Source organism: Oxyura jamaicensis, chromosome 20 (genome assembly GCF_011077185.1).
Source record: "Oxyura jamaicensis isolate SHBP4307 breed ruddy duck chromosome 20, BPBGC_Ojam_1.0, whole genome shotgun sequence".
Taxonomy (NCBI): Eukaryota; Metazoa; Chordata; class Aves; order Anseriformes; family Anatidae; genus Oxyura; species Oxyura jamaicensis.
The window spans coordinates 7,705,571-7,724,891 of record NC_048912.1 but is presented as its reverse complement, the minus strand read 5'-3'; the positions used below and the strand labels follow the sequence as shown (position 1 = coordinate 7,724,891).

Sequence of the window (19,321 nt, the reverse complement as noted above, 5' to 3'; positions counted from 1 at the left end):
AGCTCCGCTTTTTGCCAAGGGTAGCCCAAGGGAATAGAAAAACCTCTCCATGAAAACCTCTCCATGCGTTCAAGAGGGTTTTAATCTAGCGGTTCTTTGATATGATCTCTCTATTTCTGCAATATATCTCAAATACTGATAACATTATATATACATTCTCCTAATATCAAGTCTGTCAGATTTGGTGTTGCCTCACCATGCCAGGAAACCACAGTTCTCTATCTTTGGTGGTGTCTTACGCGTTTCAGTTATGTATGTGCTCACGTATACATTTGTTTGCTGCAGTCTATTTTGCAACAAAGACAGAACCAAGGGGACATAAGTGAAGAAGCTCAGCCTCCCAGCATACTGAGCTATTTGGCTGCCTGTGATTTTGGTGTGCATGAGAGGAGTAAGCCTCACGATCCCGTGGAGACAAGTGAAGCAGACTCATTCAGCTCTGAGGATCTGAAAGGGACAGAATCTAGAAATGCAACTCCAGCTGCAGACCACAGGACATTGCCACTGGTGATTATTCAAGAGGCTTGTGCAGAAGAGCGACATCCACTTTCAAGTCATGCAACTCTGGACATTCTGAAGAAGACTCCGTGTGCGGATGGATTTCCAAGTAACCCATCTAGTTTTCTGAGTCGTGGCAAAGGTAGCAGAGCTTCTTTCAACCAGACCAGAACTCGCCATCTGACAGAACAAGAAAACATTAGCCAGAAAAGCTTGAATGCTGCAAATGATGTAAAACCAGATGGATGTACAAAGTCAATTGATAAGGCTCTCCAAGAACTGTTAAATTTGCTGAAATTCCATGATGTCAGGCAAGCCCAACTGGAGAAATTGGAATACCAAGTTTTATCTATGAGGGATAAATTAAAGGTATGGTAGTGTTTTACTCTTGGTAGCTTCCACTGCAGGTAGTTTCCACTGTTACTTCTGGAACTGTAAAAATTTCATCACCCTGTAGTGGGTTTGACATCAGGATGTATCAGTGGCACATACCCCAAAAATCAGTTTGGCCACCAGAGGTCAGTCAGTACTCAGAAAAGGCAGCCTTGCCGCTGACTACATAGAAGCGCTGTGTTACATCTCTCAGGGACGGTCTTCCAATGCTATTCAGAGGTCAGTCATCTGGAAAAAAAATGCGAAACTGCATGCAATCAAACTGGAAACTAGTCTGGGTTAAACAGAATCTGAAAAGTTCTTGGACACTACACTGACATGCAGCAGCCTGCTCAGACTGCTGCTTCTAGATACGAAACAGGGAATGTGACACTGATGGCAGGAGATGCAGAGAAAGTCAGCTCTTGTACCCACCTTCACAGGTGTGGAAATCCAAAGAGCAATACAAAAAGACTAAAATACTGAAGCATGCTGTGAAATTAATTAGCAACATTATTTTGAAATCAGCAATGTACCAAGAGCTAGCTTTCCTGATGCATTAAGAATAAAGTAAGAAAAGCAAAGTGGTTTGCTGTTAAGAATGATATGAAGATCAACAAAGAAATCATGCAAAATGGTTTGATGCCTGCAAATAACAGTATTTGTCTCTCCATTCTATCAGCTAAAGACACTTCATCACAAACGTTCCTCTATGGAAAGTTTAATGGTGGAAACCGTGCTGGAAAGTTTTGACTTTTTAAACGCTGACTGCAGTGCTGATGAGCTTTCATTATTTGGAAGCGTAAGAACAGCCAGTATCAGGTAGGTACCTGCAGCACTTTATTATAGGGGACAAGGAAAAGGGGAAAGCAAAGCTGATCCCAGGGATGCTTACTGATAGACTCTGCTTGGCTAGGTACAAATTGCACAGAGCTGCTAATGGTATGAACATCCAGGATAGAAACAATTCTTTTTTAATTATTTTTGAATGCTCTGAGATTCATTTCATTCATTCAACAGCACATACAATGACAGCACGTTTCAGTCCCTGAGCTGTGACATGAAAACGGAAACAAGAGGTGTAACTACTGGTGATGACAACTTAGATGTACTTTTGATAACTCATCTGAAGCTGTGCAAAGCTCTTTTGCAGGTAAGAAATAGCCTGTGGGTTTCCAGGGCAGTGGTTCCAGATGGCAGTCGTGTCCCAGCAATGCAGCATATACACGTATGTGGGCAGATCACATCCTACAGAGGTCATACAGAACCACTGCCTTTTTCAGCCTGTTGGTTTTTATGAAGCTCTAACAAATGCTTCTGTGCCCAAAGCAGGCTGCCAAAGAAGTAGGATAAATTTGGGTTCCATTGTGTGTCAATAACAGGTGATGATGATGACTATTATTTTATGAATGGAAAAACTGCTGCCTCTAGAAGTTACTGGTAGCATACTGGGAAGAAAGAATTCTTATCTCTCCTTGAGATGTCATTCTCCTGTTGATTTCAGTTAGTGTCCAAGCACATCGTTGTCCTCAAAGTGTCACCTCTGATTTGGATGTTCGTAAGAGGACAGTATATGTGTTACTAATGATTGCTACACAGTTGTCAATGGATGGGGCAGGGAAAATTTCAAATGCTGGACGGTGTTTTCCAGGAGAATGTGATTTTTTTATCCTGTTCTGCTGAGCAGCTTTGTACTCAGAAGTGTTGGGAAAGAGGCCTTTTGAGAGAAGCTGGCGTTTTCTCACAGATTTTAGAACCCTGATTCTATGAAACAAATACTCGTTCATCTTGAGCTTGATACTGCCTTTGTTTCAGCTACTGAGATGAGCATGTTGCATTTCAGAAACTCAGATCCCCAAACATAGCCCAGATTGTCCAGGAGAGCGTTTTGGAAGAAGTGTCAGAGCAGACGCAAGTCCTGGGGGATGTCTTGGATACGTCTGTTGAAGAAAGTAAGTAACTGCATATTGTCAAGGCATTCCAGAGATGGGAGAGTTACAGGTTATGCTGTGTGAGCTTTCCCAGATACATCAGAGTTTCATTCTAGATTCCTTACAAGCATTCATGTAAATAAAAAAGATCTTACAGATAAGTTCTAAATTCTTAGAAAAAACATGGCTCATGTTCAGAGGTTCAGAGCTTTCCACTTGTGAAGGTACATAAGAAAGGATCTCTGAAATGCTTGGAAGTGGCATGCCTCTTGCTGGTAGAAGTGGAAATGGTTAAACTCACTGAAAGTTCTTTTGAAACTCAAATCAGATGACAGGAAAAGTGACTATTGAACTGAGGGGCAGTAGAGCTCTGCCAGGCCTCTCATTCAGATCTCCTAATGACAGGTTGGTACCACAACCAAAGCTTGCTGAAATCAGTATTTGCAGATGTTTAAAATACTGGCAGCAAATCTCCAGCTTTGAACTAAGCCATCTATATAATGCAAATACAATTTATGCTGACACTTTCCTAGGTATGCCATGCGGTGCGTAATTTCTTATGTAAGATCCAAAGTCTGCTAGAGCTCACTGTTTTCCTAAAATGTGACTTTTCAGTTATTCAGAAGACTAAGAAGAAGAAGCACTATCTGAAAATCTGGAGTGATCTCGCAGAGCCTGGCAGTATCTTGTTTGCTTCAGCAGAAAGATTCCATCATGCACTGAGATACACATCGGCGCTCAAAATGAAGGAAAAATACCCTGGTCAATTAGAAGCAGGTACCAGTGTGTTCCTTGAACACGAGGCTGCTTTGGATTCATTTTGTTGCAAGGATGAAAATTGTCCTTGTGCCTTTAAAGAACAAATTTGTTTTAAGCAGCTTACATCTAACCAACTTTTCCTTTTCTCATTTGTTCTTTTCTGTGTTATTGTTTCAGTATTGCGGAGATTGCTAGAGCAGATTGTCACCTGCAATGGATTGCTCCCCTCTCCATACCACCAAGCAGAACCAGTTACTTTGTTCCAGTTTTATAGCTACCTGGAGAAACATCATATTACCAGCCTGGACAAACACTTGGGAAAACTTGCTAAAGAAGGTAATGGCAGCACTTGGCTTCTTCGCTCAAATTGTCAAGCCCAGGAGCTGCTTCTTGCTCCTCAGGTTACTGGTGAAGATAAACTTACAGAGCAGAAAACAGCCCTACCATTGCATTGCCAACTTGTTTCGGTTTTAATTCCCCTTACAACCATGCAGGCTTAGTTAGAACAGGACAGACATGCTTGACTCTCGCACCTGACCAGGTAGAAACAAAACAGAGGTGTGAAGGACGTGTTGTAAAAAAGGGGTTCTGTGATGTACTGAAACCAATTTGGCAGCAACCTACACCTAGATCCAAGGACTGAGTAGATGTCTGTAGCTTTGTGTGGCAATATCAGCAGCAATGACACAGTTAATAGCGATAAAATTTCAGAGGTTACTAGTACATGCTTTCTAAGAGGTAGTCAAAGTCTTACCGAAGCTTAGTCCAATAGCACTTTAAAATTTAGCCTGTATCAGAAAAGAATTATTTTAAAAATGGTCCTGATACTGGATGCATCTTTAGTCTTATTTTTGATGCAGATGGTTTATCGGGTAGGGGACTGAGGATTTGTACATTATTAGTGAAAAAGACCTGGAATACTCTTCAAATTAAAATTGTCAGTCCAGCGTCTGACTTTTTTTTTGAAAGGTTTTCTTTTCGACCACCACAGTAAGATTTTTCAAAGCTGTTTAAAGAGTTACTTAGCTTGATCATTTTCCCCCTTGTTTTAGGACTGTTCTGGTTGTCTTAGTGTCCGAAGGTGCAGGAGTTCTCTTCCATCATATGTTGTACTTGATGCACCCAGGTCTTATAAGGACCAGGGCTTTGTTGCATCCCGTGAACTAAAATTGTGAAATAATAGTCACTGCTCCACTTGTCTGACAGTCGGGCATAGGAGGAAATGAAACAATGAAAGGGAAAGAAGACAGGATGGTCAACGGGGCAGTCATCCTGATGGGCTTCCTGTCGTGCCTAGCTTGCTTATTAGCTGTGTGAGTGACTTCATGCTGCTGAAGGAGACAGAATTAGAGAGGAGTTCGTCTTGTCTTGAAAATGTCTTCATTTGTCATTTATTGAAGTTATGTCATTTCACTTGCAGTGATGCTAATTGAGGAGCTGCAGTGCCCTGGACGTCTGAAGACTCTTAAAAAATTGAAAGGAAAGCGATTGAACAAGCTCCAACCTCTACCGCAGACTTTACGGCTGCTTGGGATTTTACAGCTGGATGACAACCACCGCGTCAGCAAAGCAGCCACATCCTGCCTCTCCCGTGCAGCAGCAAACAAGAACTTTAGGGAAAAGGTTAAAAACTTACAGTACTTAGCTTCTCTAATTAGGTGCTGGAATACACACAGCTTGTTTTATCCTAGAATAGTACTGCTGCACTTCATCAATCTGTTCTTGAACCTAAACCACGAAGTGCTCAACTGATTTCTCTGTATCCTTTATTCGATTTCATATAGGTAAAATAGTGCTAACGTCAGTCTGAATTTGAGTGCTAGGTTATAAAAGGTTATAAAACCTTTCTACTTATCTGTTGATTTTTTTGTTTGTTTGTTTGTTTCCTTTAGGCTCTCCTTTTTTACACTGATGCTTTAGCTGATTGTGATGCAAGACTTCAGCAAGCTGCGTGTTTGGCCCTCAAAAACCTCAGAGTAAGTATTTATAGCTCCACTTGTTTTTTGCTGTGTCTGGAAAAAACTGCTGGGTAATGAAGTGTTATCTATTTTTTTCAAGCTTGTAGGGTTACTTTTTCAGCTTCCTTTTATTTGAAATTGATGAATACTTCGTCTGCCACAGTTCTAAAATACTGTTGCTGTTATTTAACAGGCAGCAGGTAGAGGGAGCTGCATTCGGCTTGGAGCGTCTCGATTTGATTTGACAGGCACAGCAAAATGGTAGAAAGGATGTTTCCTAACTTCCACAGTATTGTCACAGCAGACAGTATCTGACGGAGACATCTAGTGTGTATGAAAATGAGCAGTGGAGTCACTTGTATATGGAGTCGGTTCTTACATTTCAACTGTAGAGATTAGAAGCTAAATCAGTTCATCTTATTTTAATAATAGGCGATCACAGTCAGAAAATAAAAGTAATATTTGTATTGCCATTATAAGAAACTGTCAGAATAGCTTTAAAGCTATCTAACTGCTACAAGTCTGTAATAAATTGTTTGCACACACGGGGATTATTGTGAGTATGGTTTCTACAAACATGTAGTCACAAGATAGGCCCCACAAACCGGTCTTACTCTCAAATAGTCAGATTTGCAAAGCTGCTGTTGCCATTGCACAACCTATCAGTGAAGGTCCTGATTGTTTTATGGTACCTTAGCAATACTGCAGCAGTGAACTGCATGCTAGAGTTTTAACATTCTTTTCATGCCTTGAAAAGAGAAAGCAGCAGAAGTGAGATTGTGCTCGTAAAAATTAAGTGCAAGCTTATATGTTAGGGGAAAAAAGAAAGATCACAGTAGAAGTCAGAAGCAAGAAGAGGTGGGAGTTGGTTTGCATGTGTTTATCTTGCAAAAAAAGTGTCCATCAAAATGCTTGCTGAAGTTACCATTGCAATTTTCCTTTTTTTCAAACAGGCTATAGAGAGCATAGAGCAGGTCGCCCATCTGTGCCAATCTGAAATAGAGGAAGTTAGGAATGCTGCCCGGGAAACAACGCTGTCCTTTGGTAAGTCTTGTGTACAGCTTTCAAATAGAGATTCTGGAGAGTGGCATGAAATAGTGCAAAACCAGACAGGCCTGAAGCTTTACCTATGTGTTGTACAGCATGAACACATCTGGGACAATGGAAATGTTTTGGGAACAGCTCTTTCATATACCATTAATTTACAACCATTAGTAATCTTCCCCTCCTAGCTTTTGTAAAAATGATATTTGAACCTGGCAGAGTATGGTAATGCTGCTTCTAGCTCTGTGAGATTAGCTAAGATGATTTAAAGATCTTTTATAAAGCAAACCAACAACAGAATATTTCAGCCTGGTAGTCTCACGTTGCCACCTGCAAGCCAACTAGTTACTGCTAATTTTCCTGTTCCTGTTCTCCAAACTGCTGCATTCTGAATACTGGAGCGATCATAAGTACAAAGTTGTTTTGTACCTGTTACTTCACCTGAATGCTGTAGATACGCAGTGGGGTTGACCTGGTAATGAAATGTCAACGTTCTCAATTTACTACTGTCTAGTATGTGTACTTCTACTACAGGCAAAGGAGAATTGTCTAGGATAAGTTTATTAAATGCTTAGCTGCTGGGGAGGATGTCCACTTACCAAGGAGATGGTTAATTTCTCTGTTCTTGCTGAAAACAATTAAGATCATGCTTAGTTCTGGTGCTCTCCAGACTTACCTCACAGAAATACTAAGATTCACATGTATTACAAAGCAAGTTTTCCAGTTGTGATGCTCCAAATTACTGTGTTTACAGAAGGCCTCGTTTCTTTTTTTCCCCGTGGTGTCTTCTAGCATTTTTTCAAAAAACCTATTCCTTTAGAGATGTTTTTGTTCAGAGCTTAATAAGAACTCTCAGGAATGACAAAGTCACAACAGAAGTATTCCAACGTAGCACTTTTCTCAGGGTGTTTCTAATGGCTTTCTTTTCCTCAGCATGGGATGTGTTTTCTCTTTCTCCATAGGTGAAAAAGGACGGCAAGCCTTTGAGAAAATGGACAGGATTTGCTGTGAATTAAGAGAGACTGTGCAGCAAGAGGCTGAAATTGAAATCACAGTATTTTAGTAGTGGGATATGAGGAGCTAGATCATACCTTCCTCACAGCCACAGCTGAGTACTGAGGAGTTAGTTTGTTCAGGGTCTGGTTTACTGACACCCTGCTATGTACATGCTGCATACTGACAGAGTACAGTTTTGTTTCCAAAGTGGGCACAGTTTGCAATCTAAACCAAGTAGACTGGAATCTGTATTTTCTCACTCTCAGCACACGATGAAATCTCAAATCCAGGTTGCCACTTGAGTTAAATCTCCATCTCACTGGAACTGGCTGCCTCTGCACGAACTAAAAGTCAAATACGATGTATTTTCACTTAAAATATTTTATTAATTTGGCATTTCTCTAAGAGGAAATAAGTGATCACTTTCCTACAGTCCATCTAGAAACTAGTGGACAACAGCTTACTTACATCAACTGCCATATAAATTAGAAAAACCTAGCAGCCTTATTAGGTGGCTACCATTTTTTTAATACAATTTAGTTGCAGAAGAAAAACTTGCTACTTTAAAAGCCATTTTTGGGGTAATGATTGCAACTTAGGCCAGGCTCAAGCAAGGCTTGAGAAGGGTAAGTACTGAGTGCATATCCTCAGCAGTTTACAAGGGGAAGTTATTTATCATATTAGCCATGGACAGACCAGACTGCCATACGGACAGATTTATGTAAGTGTTTTTTTTTAAAAAAAGACATTTTATTCCTTTAGTCATAGACCAAGGTTTTGCATAATCACATACCCATTGTCAGGCTCCTTACTCAACACTTACTTCATGTAGTGGAGGGTAGTCACAAAGAGAAGTCTGGCTTCAGGTAAAATACTTGAAAGGGGTTTGGCTTGTGTGTATATATTTTATATACATAGTACTTTTTCTATTCAGTATTTATTTGTTGGATTTCATACTTTTTTTTCTAAAATTCTAATAAAACTTTTGAGACAAATTCCTGCACGTCCTTCATGCTGGTGTGTATCTAGAATAATGGGAACAGGGCTAAGGCGATCCACCCCTCACAACAGGTAAGCTACCGTGCATCAAGCTAGGATGTGTATCAGGAAAGCATGGTATGCATTTCTTCTAGCTATGGGAAGTTTGGGCTTGCACAGGTGAAACAGGCTGGACTGCCATCGGTGTTCCACTGGGGAAGGTGCAGCTTGCTGAGACACTTCAACTCAGTGCTCACGAGCTCCGTACAGCAGGACCATGGTGTCAGGTCATGCTATTTCATAGCAAAGTTTAACCAAACTTAGAAGGGGCTGCGTATCTCTGGTCTAACTCTGCTTTAATTTACAGATTTATTTAAAAGCAGGGGAAAGACATTTTCCTACTTTGGTAAGTTTTCTGCTTCCCCCTGGCCTCATTCACCTAATCTGCCCCTTCACTACACAAAGGGTAAAGAGAACAGTTTGTATATTGTGTACATACAGTATACAGCTTCAGTAAAAGACAAGTAAATTCTTACAGTAACATTTAAAACATCTTCCAGTAAGAAAAATAACAACCATGGGGTTAGTCCAGAGTTGCAAGTGGTTCAGAATAGAAGCCAACGGCTCTGAGAAGACAGGAAGCGATGAGACACGTGTACGTTCTTTAAAAAAAGAATTTTATTGTAACAACTAAAATGAGAACTGAAAACTTGGATGGGAAATTGAAAAACTGTACAATTTTACTCTAACCTCTGAGGTCTTTGCAGTGGCTTACACAAAAGACAAGATACCTGAAAATGTATTATACCAAAACATTTAGCTTTTTTGTTTTTTATTTTTTTAAAAAAAGTTTATTCTATGGCAATCTGTAAAAAAGAAAGACCTGATGAGTAAATATTTGCTTAAGGCATATAGCAGAGCAGCTCACTAACTTTCTAACAAGTTTAACATGGATATTTGTCCATTTTCCAAGAATAGGTTAACCAATACACCCACTTTGAAGTGCTACTGTATATACACACCCGAACTACTACATACATATACAAGACATCAAAACAAAAATGTTTACAGTTCAGTATTATAAGCCTTATACACACACCTCACTGGTCTTGTGGGCTACTTCACTGTCTACCCCAGGACAGCGCCAATTTCCTGGATTTGGAGCAGATGAAAGAAATAGCAAAATACAGAAGGGGGGGGGGGGGTGTCAAAATTTCCTCTGCAGGAAGTTTCTCTTACTAGAATAATTTGCAAAAACAGTGCAAGTCCATTATTTTGGATTCAAAGGAAGATGCTTTATTTTACTGTCAAGCCTAAAATTTAAAGCTTTACTTCTTGGGAACAGCATATTTTGGGGGAGGGGGGCACCATTTCAAGAGCCTCTATTTTTGCAGCTCAAAGCATACCATTGAGATCTTGTGAAAAAGGTTTTCTTCCTCATCCTCCACTGCAGCTCTGCAGGCAGCACAGCAAGTCAGACCCAGAAATCACTGAGCCTCAAGTGACCAGAGGTGAGGTGTGGATACGGCTTACTAAACACTCTGGAATGTCTGTACTATACTTACTCAGCTGAAATGAACCATGCTAAACAACCGGGTTACACTGAGTACGCAGAAATTCAATAGGAAGTCATGCCAAGTATTAGGCAAGTACATGTTATCTGATAAACACCAAATCAATCTATCGCTGAACGAAGAGACTTTCAGCAACACCCTTTGAACCACAGCCACTTAATGATCAGTTCATGCAAATATAATTTGGGCACATCAGTAAGCAGAAATATAAGTTCTTTCACCTTTCAAGCACGTGGTATTTAATCAGGACACTAGAAGACTTTACATGCATTTTAATACAAATGATGTACAAATGTTGCTTTAGAACAATATTCTACCAGATGATGGAGAGAATAGTGGGGACAAAGCAATCACATACTGTATCTTAAATACACAGATGAGCCGTTATATATTACCATTTTTCTATACTCATTTTTCATGATTCCAATAATATAACTAAATATTGACTGATTACAACATTCCTCCTTTCCAGTACTGGTCTGACCAACAGTCTCACAGGTAAAGTATTGACTCCCAGTACTACCTGAGGATTTATTATTGTACTTGTGAAAAGCCCTTGATGCAAGCTTGACAGAACACAAAATAGAAACAACTCCCACCCCCCAGTTTACCACCTTATCCACTGAAGGAAAAGAGCTACACTACAGACAGTTCTGCAAAAATAAATATGGAGTGGAAAGAGACTTACATAAGATACTCCATAGTGATGTCTGCACTGAGAGTGGTGGTTAAGTGCTATAAATCTAGAAAGCTTTTAATGATTAAAAGAACTGATTATTAACACTGTTGCAAACTGGTTGTCATGGATCAGTTTCATTCACCACGCCTTTCAGTAGTGAATTGACTCTCATCTTCTGCCCCATGACATCAGCAAAGAAGTCTTTGCTGCTGTTGTTTAAACAATAATAATTTGGTACTATGCGAGGAACAGCATGGACTAAGACTGTTCAGTGCAACGCAGGCTTCCAGTCATGGTTCCACCAGTGCACCCAGACCCTTATTTACAAACTCTTTATGGTTTCACCAACTGAGCGGAACAATTCAGACGCAGCACGGCACAGGACGACCCCACCCAGCTCACATTAGGACAGTGACAACCCTGTCTGCAGAGGTGCAAGACTTCCCCACTGACCCCACCACGTCCCACCATCACTGAACAGCGCATCTTCGAGCCAAACTAAGCCAGTATTTTAAATCTTTGCTTTAAGGAAGCAGAACACGCAAATGCTTGCATCATAAGCCAGCTGATACATTCTCAGACCAACGTGTCTTCTGTTGAGCTTTTTACTTAAGGAAGCTGCCACAGCATTAATTGCTCTGGATTTCTTGAAACGCTTTCCTGTTCACTACCCACACTGCCTCTGAGCACGTTACCTCTCCAGCCGCTGGAGGAAGCACACTATTCCTTATGAAGCAGATGTACAGATGTAGAGTGAAACTGCATTTTACATTCCAAATGATGAGGTTTAAGAACTGGTCCTTCTCAATGCCAACTGAACAGCTGCAAAATGCTGGTGGACATGTTTTGGTTGAATTTTGTTTCCCGTTTTTCTCCCTCTCCTCACCTTCTCCTAACCCAGAATATAAAAGTAAAAACAGCTTTACAAAGGATGGTGCAATGTAAATAGACATATGTGCAAGTAGAGTGCAACTAAAGTCAATGAGAAGATACACTTGTTTCAAAAAAAAAGAAAAAAGATAAAAGAAAAAAAGAGCTTGACATGTTGGGATACCCTGAGCAAATGCAGAAGCCTGTTTCTATAAACACATGTAAAACAATAAGCTCTTTAAGAACAGTTATGCCAAGATTAAATATATCAATACCACAGGCACTGCCCACAACTCAGTCTTTAACAGATGAAGCAAGTTACAAAACAAAACAAAAAAAACACCCAACCACAACTGCCCCCCCTCTCCCCCCTTCAGAAAGTTTACATTCTTCAGGTATGTGGGTTTATTTTTCTTTTTTTTTGGGAACTCATCAATATAACTCATGTATTTGGTTACAACACTTGGAGAGTACAAGCAAGTTTCACTTGTGCCTAGTTTTTCTGAAACACGAAAGAAAATGAACTGGCTTTTTAAAAAAGGCTAAAAACAACAATGTGTTGTAATTCTATTATTTAGTTTAAAAAAAAAGGAAAAAAAGGAAAAACAGACTATTTGGCATTTTCTTTGCTTACTCCTGAATATTTTAAGGCCCTGAGATTAGAATATTATGTTCTTGGGACCACAGGGCTAGATAAAACCCTAGTGCATTAATTCTCTCTTAAGCCCTAACCAAAGTTCCGGCCTTGCAACCTAACATCTATCTCCACTGAGACAAGGCTCCCATGCCTCAATTAGCTTTCTTTCACAGAAGCTTATTACAAACCGATCAAATCGTTGGTGTTTTCTGCAGGGTCATTCATGCTGGCATGTCCATCAATGAAAACACACCCTGTAAAAAAGATAAGCCCCGGCTGTGAGGAAGGTGAACATGCATATATTCACTAGAAATGGCTTCCAAGTTGTCATCATGTTCTCATCATCCTCTTCTAAGTTTTCTGACTTCATCGACTCTTCTTTGTGGGGCGAGAGATGCTGATTTTCACCAACAGTTCTCCTCCGAATTTCAGTGTCTTGACTAGTGCTTAAGGACAAAGAAATAAATATTCAGTACCGGGTTTTACATTTTGGAGAGAAGCCAGGCAGACTCGACGAGAGCATGGCCTCGCCCACTAAACATCACAAAGGTGGAAATCTCTTGCTATCAGGAGCTGCAGCAGATGACACACCAAAGCCTGTCCCTAATGATTACGGTTCAGGCTGTTAAATTACAGGTTTAGAAGAGTGCTTGTCATCAAAAGCCACCCAGAAAGGACAGTAAACATTCAGTCTGCACCCAATGCTCAGATTACTTATGCATTCAGTCCCCAGGGAAGCTCTTGCTAGGTAACCATGCTTGGGGAGTGTTCTGTGCCCTTTAAAGAGCCAGGTGACTTAGCTTTAATCACCACCTCCTTTCATTGCTCATCACAGATCTGCCACCTGCACAGCCAGAGACAAGCACCAAACCTGTACAAAGCCACATCCAGCTGAGGGGAACATTACAGCTCTAAACCCACACAGCCGCTCAAGAAGTGAGAAAGGGGTGGAATGGTGAGCTGCTCGTGCAACCGTAACTTCAGAAGAGTGGCTACACACGTTGCGATAGCTTTTAGTGATGGAACTGACGATTTATCCACCTTTTAACTTTATCTCTGGATACTGGACCTCCATCTCGGTGACAGTATCCTGACACCCAAAGAAACTTCTAAACTGAGCAGGAGCTTTCAAATCTACAGTACAACTTCTTTGATCTGAATTTAGAAAGCAGAGCACCACCGTGCCGTGACAACCAGCAGGGTGGTAACCAGCAGGGAGATGATTTGCATGGGGACTTCCTACACATCTGCTGACAGCTGAAGTACAGAAGTCAGCAGTCTGCCATCCCAGGCACCATGTACCTGGGCAGGAAAAAAAAGCACACTTAAGACTGCTGCCTCTTCTTTGCCGTGCTTCTGCCAGCATGGCACGTCTCTGTTTCTTCCAGCCTCTCACTGTCTCATCCTTTCACACCAATCTGCCCATTACTCTCTGCTCCTTCCCCCTCCTGCCTGGCACATTTCACTTCCCTCACTTCTGAGCTCACTGTCCCAGGCACGAGGACAACAGCAGTCATCAAAAGGAGGCCTCATCTTGCAGCTGCAGCGCTAGTGTGGGATGAAAAAGCTCAGGATTAAATCCTGGCCTCTCCTAACGTGAAGCATTGTGTACGATAGGATGTAACTTAGCAGGGTAACAGGCAGCTGCCCAGTCCAAACCAGCCTCTGCGATTAATGAGGAAGATGAGCAGTTCCAGAGGATGACTCAACTCCAGCCTCAGGCAAGTGTCTGTAATAAAATTAATCTAGACCTCCGAGCTCTTCAGAACTGGACATGTCTTATGTTCATTTAGACTAAGCTGCACAGAGTCTTTCCAGGAAATCATTTATTTGCTGAAAAATCCAGATTTATATAGCAAATGACAAGATAACAGCTTTAAATCCGTACTCCCCATTGGGCTCAAAAAGTATTAGCTGACGTCTCACATCCCAGCAAATATTCTGGTAACAGCACTTTGTTGTTACTGAGGGAAGAAAGAGGGAGGTGCTTCTATTCTAACATTTTTGTCTTCTGTAGCTAAGCCTCTATTTGTGCCCTATTCTATTCTATTCCCAGGCTTTCCTTTCTTTTTAGTAAAGGCGTTTGTAATTTGAGTATTTCACTTCCAGATTCTCCCCTGCTGAATCAAAAAAAATCCAACTGATCTAAACGTTGCATCGTGTTAAATGGGGCAGAGAGACACTTCCAATTTATCTCTTTGCCTCCAGCACAATTTGGGGGGAGATAACAGGTTCAGCCTCTGTGCTCCGTGGAACTAAGAGGAGGTTTATTTGAAGGAAGACTGCTAGAAACACCTCTCACTAATCTCCTGTTTCCAGATTCACACACTCCCCCACTGGTCTAGCTAAATAAAATATATCAAGTCTGCCAGCTGCATCTGTTGAAAAGGCCTTAGAGTTCTGTGGAGAATAAAAAAGTTTGATACTTTTATTCCAATGTTCCTGTGAGAAGCTGAATGTGTCTTCTTAGGAGACCATTTAGTGGGGGAAAATTAAACTTCCCCTTGATTATCCCCGGTGGGATTTGCTTAGCTATTTTTTTTTTTTTTCATTATTATTTTTTATATATTTTTAAATGTTTATTCCTTGTTCTGGGGGGCATTCAGTTGGTTGTTCTGAATGAAACTAGTTAACATGCAGGATGCCAGCAACACCAAGGCATGCTGACTTCAACCAGCACACCACACTAACAAGGCAGGAGTGACATCTAGTGGTTAAGCATGTAGGATCCTTGGCTTCTGCTATGTTGCAGGTCACAGTGACAGGTAGGAAAGTTCTGTGCTCATGAGCATCTTCTACTCCTTTCTTCAGAAGTAGCTTTGCCTATAATTCCTTTCACATTTCTAAGTGAAACTACAGCTAGTCAGCCTAGCCTTCAGCTACATGACTAATACTGCCACTAACTAGTGAATCGGCTCCTCTCTAACTTAACACAAAGGCCACAAGTAAATTTAGACTAAACCATCCCATTATGCTGTCACTTGTTCTTTAACTATAAGCAGGATCCCATAAATAGCCCTAGTTTATGGGTGAAGTTAAAAAAAAAAAAAAAAGCCTTCACTGAAAAGGACCCACCACAGATTTCGTTTCAGAACTGCCATTACACCAATTCAATCAAGGATGTTCTGGTCAGAACCTGCTGTACGAAATGCCATTTATGAACAAGCTTCTTGTAACTTCCTAAAGCTGTAAGGCAACTGGACAGTCTTTTGGGGGAAGTTAAGGTGGGAAGCTTAAGGAATTACCTGTCTGTGATCACTGGCACAGACGAACAAGCTCTGCCATCTGGAACCATCTCTTCCACAGTGCTGACTGAGCAACTAATCTCTTCCTCTGCCACTTCATGCTTGGGAAAGAATTCTGCGTGTTCATGCATCCTTCCATTGTGCATTTCTGAGGTTCGCTTTGGTGGTCTGGGAGGTGGTGGGGTGTGTTCTGGGGGTGGGTCCAGGTCTTCATTGGAGAGCTCTTTCCACTGTTCCTTCAGAGAAAAAAAATGTCACATGAAGTTTTCCATTATTTCTTATGTAAGCTAACAAGGCAGGCACTTCACAGTCTATTTCATTTATTTTTAGAGTGGCTGTTCATTTGCATCAATAAAAAGGAAAAAAAAGACAAGAAGAACTCCAAACCTAAGCTATATCCAGTACATCGAAGACATCAGCTATGAATGCAAGAAATTTTAATCTATGTCTGGAAACTTTAAATAGCACAAAATAGAGCCTAGCTGATGGTTTTGCTTACCATAAAATAAATATATAAGATTTAATCATAATACTTTTATACTTTTTCTGGCATACAAGAAAAGTGTTACCTAGAATGAAACACAGCTGATGTACCCAGTCTACGCCCCAGCAACAGTGCTGAAAAGCATGCCCAGGGCTATCACACAACAGGACTACAGGTAGGTTGGTTGTTGTTTTTTAGAAGTCAGGTGGTGAAGTGTTCTATTTAAGAACCCCAGAATATAAAAATTCATTGAAGCCAAAGTAAGTTAAAGCTGCTTTCTGTTCTGTTCATCCCACTTACTTGCTACAGTTAAAGAGTTGCAGCTCACTACGTCTGGCTCTGCAGTCAATACTCACTTGCACTGAAGCATCTCCCATGATGAATTTTGCTCCTTCAATAACAGCTAAGTAGGAGAAACGAAGCTGATCCGCTGTCTGTATAAGTCCCATCCTGTACTTCCTCATTTCTAGGAGAACTTGTTTAACGTCCACAGAAGAAGGATCTTTCCGTTTGTCCATCTGAAGGTAAAAAATGGGAAACATGCCTTAATGCTCTGATGAGATTCAACACAATGACTCATTTTGTACTATGGCCTTCAGACTATCCTCCATATTACAGGACTAATAAACTGATTAAAAAACCTGGTATCAGCTACATATTTGGCTTCTGAAAAGAGAGAGATGGGATACTGGTTCCCCAAAATCTTATTGTATATCCCCCCCCTCCCCCTTTTTTTTTCTGGTCTTTCTTGTTTTTGAAAATATAATAAATAAAGTAACTTTTAAAATGGGTATTCTGACCTAGGCCTGGCTTCAGTGTATGAGTTGCTCTCACACAGTTAAACAATAAAGCCAAAATCTTCCCCTGCCTACAGGGTAAGTTGACTCCATTAAAGGAAACACATTAGATGCATTTCACATTGTTTCAGGACAGTTGAACACCTAGTGGTTTTGTTTTGTTTTGTTTTTTAACCACAAGGGCAAAGTCTAGCCTTGCAAATTGTTCTAAGAACTAGAGACTTTTCTTCCCCAGACCCAAAAGGGCCAGCTAAGAATGAGCTCTGCCTTAATTTTTAAGGGGAATACAGTCCAATACAGAGTAAGATAACGAGAAATAACATGCAAGAATGCTCCAGAGAAAACACCACAGCTCTTTGTAGGCTTACAAGCCATTCCTGACCGTGACTCTACTAACTAGCACGCTGTCTCGAAGTGGTAGTTCTTACCAGCAGAAGACACGTATCAACCAAACAGAAAGTTCCCGATCTTCCGATTCCTGCACTGCAGTGCACCACAACAGGTCCATACTCGGGGTTAAGTGAGCCAGATTCTCTCACTTTGAACAGGAAATTGAGGAATGAAGCAGGTGACTCCGGGACTCCAAAGTCAGGCCACGTAGTATAATGAAAGTGCAGAATCTCTCTAGTTTCCTGCGTCTGTAAAAGACGGTACTTCTGAAGTCTTTTAGCGGGGACACGCAAGTCAAAGCCATTCAAAGCACAGCTGCCTACAACAACATTCTAAGGAGCAAACAATTCTTCCCGTTTATTTTCCTGTCAAATAATCTCTTAGATATTTAGACATACAGCTTCAAAAATTTTATCTTTTTATAGCTTCAAACGTTAGACAATTTTAGCTGTAAGTCAATTTCAGATTTGTGCCTTTGCAAAAATGTTAGCTTCTTCCTTTGGAAGCAACTCTGGTTTATGTGGCATGGAGGAGCGTGCCAGCTCGACTTTGTGTGAGATTCAGACTACACCGCTACTTCTTGTACAGTGCACCGACAGAACAGCAGGTAAATTCAAATAACAAAGTTCCATACTTTGCGGCAGTTTTATAGCTCCATCGCTAATTAACTAATTACAAATAATTACCTCTTGTTGTAAAAGGCCTCTGTTTTGAGCAAAGTAAATTGGATAAGTAAATTTCCTTATACATAGCCTATCTTAGTTTTCTCAGTAGAGCTCAAATGCTTGCATCACCACAGGCAGCTGGCACTACCGCCGTCCAATTTCGAATGGCAGAATACCACTGAAGAGTTCTCAAAATGAAGTACAACAAACTACAGAAGCCCTTCCCACTTTCTGCAGTCAAAACCCTCACACGATCACAGGCGTTCCTGTACAGCTTCATTCCCCATCTGAAAACTTTCTTCCAGGCCTGCTGTATCACTGCAGTTCACACCCTCTTAGAGCACCGATGTGCAACCACCAAAAACACGTCTACAGCAGCTATCATTTTTAACGCACACTGCAAACTACAACGAACCAATCCTTACTCAGGTACAAATTCGTTAGTCAAATTAGCATCTGCTTTCTCACTTCTCCTGGCAGAAGGAAGTATGCAAGATGCGAACAGCTGAGCAAAGGAATATCTGTACCTTCCAGTAGTGAGCAGTATGAGGACTGAACAGAATTCAGGTGAGTATGTCCCAACATACACACCTAGCTCAGCACCATCAGGAACCTCAGACATTACCTTCAGTTACCTGCATTCAGTGAAAGTTAATGGCATTCCACCTGAGGCAGTCTCACCCAGGAGCTTTAGATCAGCTCTCGCTGCTCTGCGTGCTTCTGCTTTTCTCTTCTCTGTTAGAGTAATGCTCTAATACATGGCAATGTTGAAAACAATCTTATGCAGAATCATCAACTCCAGGACAAAACCTGCTATATTTCATGACCAGCTTTTTCAAGAGCTTGTTGATGAGGGGAGTCTCATCTCAGAGGTTAAAAAATGTGATTGGTTCATGTACTTACTGTAAGGTTTTCCAATTCTAGCTGTCGTACTGTATAATACGATTTTATATCTTCAGATATCAAGGTTAGTTTCAAGTTTGTATCTTCAAAAAACATTTCTTTTTCATCCTTCCGTGGCCAGTACTGCGCACACTTTACCTAAAAACAAGTAGGTGCCATTTATATTTGTGTAAAAGGCAATAAATAACTATTCTTAAATACACATTTTCTAATGAAATGATTTCTTCATTGCTTCTATTATAAGAAGGACTAATTCCAGCGTGGAGAATACCAGTCTTCCTTTATGCTGCAGAACCCTATGTTCAGTACGTTTTTTTATGAATCAAATTATTTTGACCCTGACTGAACTCACAAAGATACCTAGGGATTGTGTAGGTAGAGCTCTCTTCCTCTTACGTGTAAGTTGAAAGACTTACAGGGCTGCACCACTGTGGAATCTAATCAAAGTCACCAAAGTCATTATTTATTTTGGCCTGTGCCAGACCAATCATAAAACCCCCCAAAATTAATAATTTTCTAAATATAACAGCTGTTGGAACAC

The 19,321-nt window shown here is 40.8% G+C and overlaps 2 protein-coding genes across 11 annotated transcripts in view; one reads left to right on the top strand and one right to left on the bottom strand.

Moving 5' to 3' along the window:
* Window positions 1–8,289, top strand: part of RIPOR3 (RIPOR family member 3) — a 51,355-nt gene extending 43,066 nt beyond the window's left edge. For all 10 annotated transcript variants that reach the window (XM_035343873.1, XM_035343874.1, XM_035343876.1 and 7 more), the window contains 10 exons: window positions 286–867; window positions 1,553–1,692; window positions 1,891–2,023; window positions 2,714–2,822; window positions 3,417–3,578; window positions 3,738–3,896; window positions 4,981–5,183; window positions 5,453–5,536; window positions 6,472–6,562; window positions 7,525–8,289. In XM_035343873.1, the coding sequence (XP_035199764.1) occupies window positions 286–867; window positions 1,553–1,692; window positions 1,891–2,023; window positions 2,714–2,822; window positions 3,417–3,578; window positions 3,738–3,896; window positions 4,981–5,183; window positions 5,453–5,536; window positions 6,472–6,562; window positions 7,525–7,625 (1,764 nt within the window). In that variant the 3' untranslated portion in view covers window positions 7,626–8,289. The remainder of the gene's footprint in view (window positions 1–285; window positions 868–1,552; window positions 1,693–1,890; window positions 2,024–2,713; window positions 2,823–3,416; window positions 3,579–3,737; window positions 3,897–4,980; window positions 5,184–5,452; window positions 5,537–6,471; window positions 6,563–7,524) is intronic.
* Window positions 8,290–9,192: 903 nt separating this feature from the next.
* The window catches only part of PTPN1 (protein tyrosine phosphatase non-receptor type 1), a 44,302-nt gene continuing 34,173 nt past the window's right edge, over window positions 9,193–19,321 (bottom strand). The window contains exons 5-9 of the mRNA XM_035343884.1: window positions 18,781–18,918; window positions 17,251–17,460; window positions 16,382–16,543; window positions 15,542–15,777; window positions 9,193–12,742 (exon numbers count right to left, since the gene is read on the bottom strand). Coding sequence (XP_035199775.1) covers window positions 12,535–12,742; window positions 15,542–15,777; window positions 16,382–16,543; window positions 17,251–17,460; window positions 18,781–18,918 — 954 coding nt within the window. The 3' untranslated portion in view covers window positions 9,193–12,534. The remainder of the gene's footprint in view (window positions 12,743–15,541; window positions 15,778–16,381; window positions 16,544–17,250; window positions 17,461–18,780; window positions 18,919–19,321) is intronic.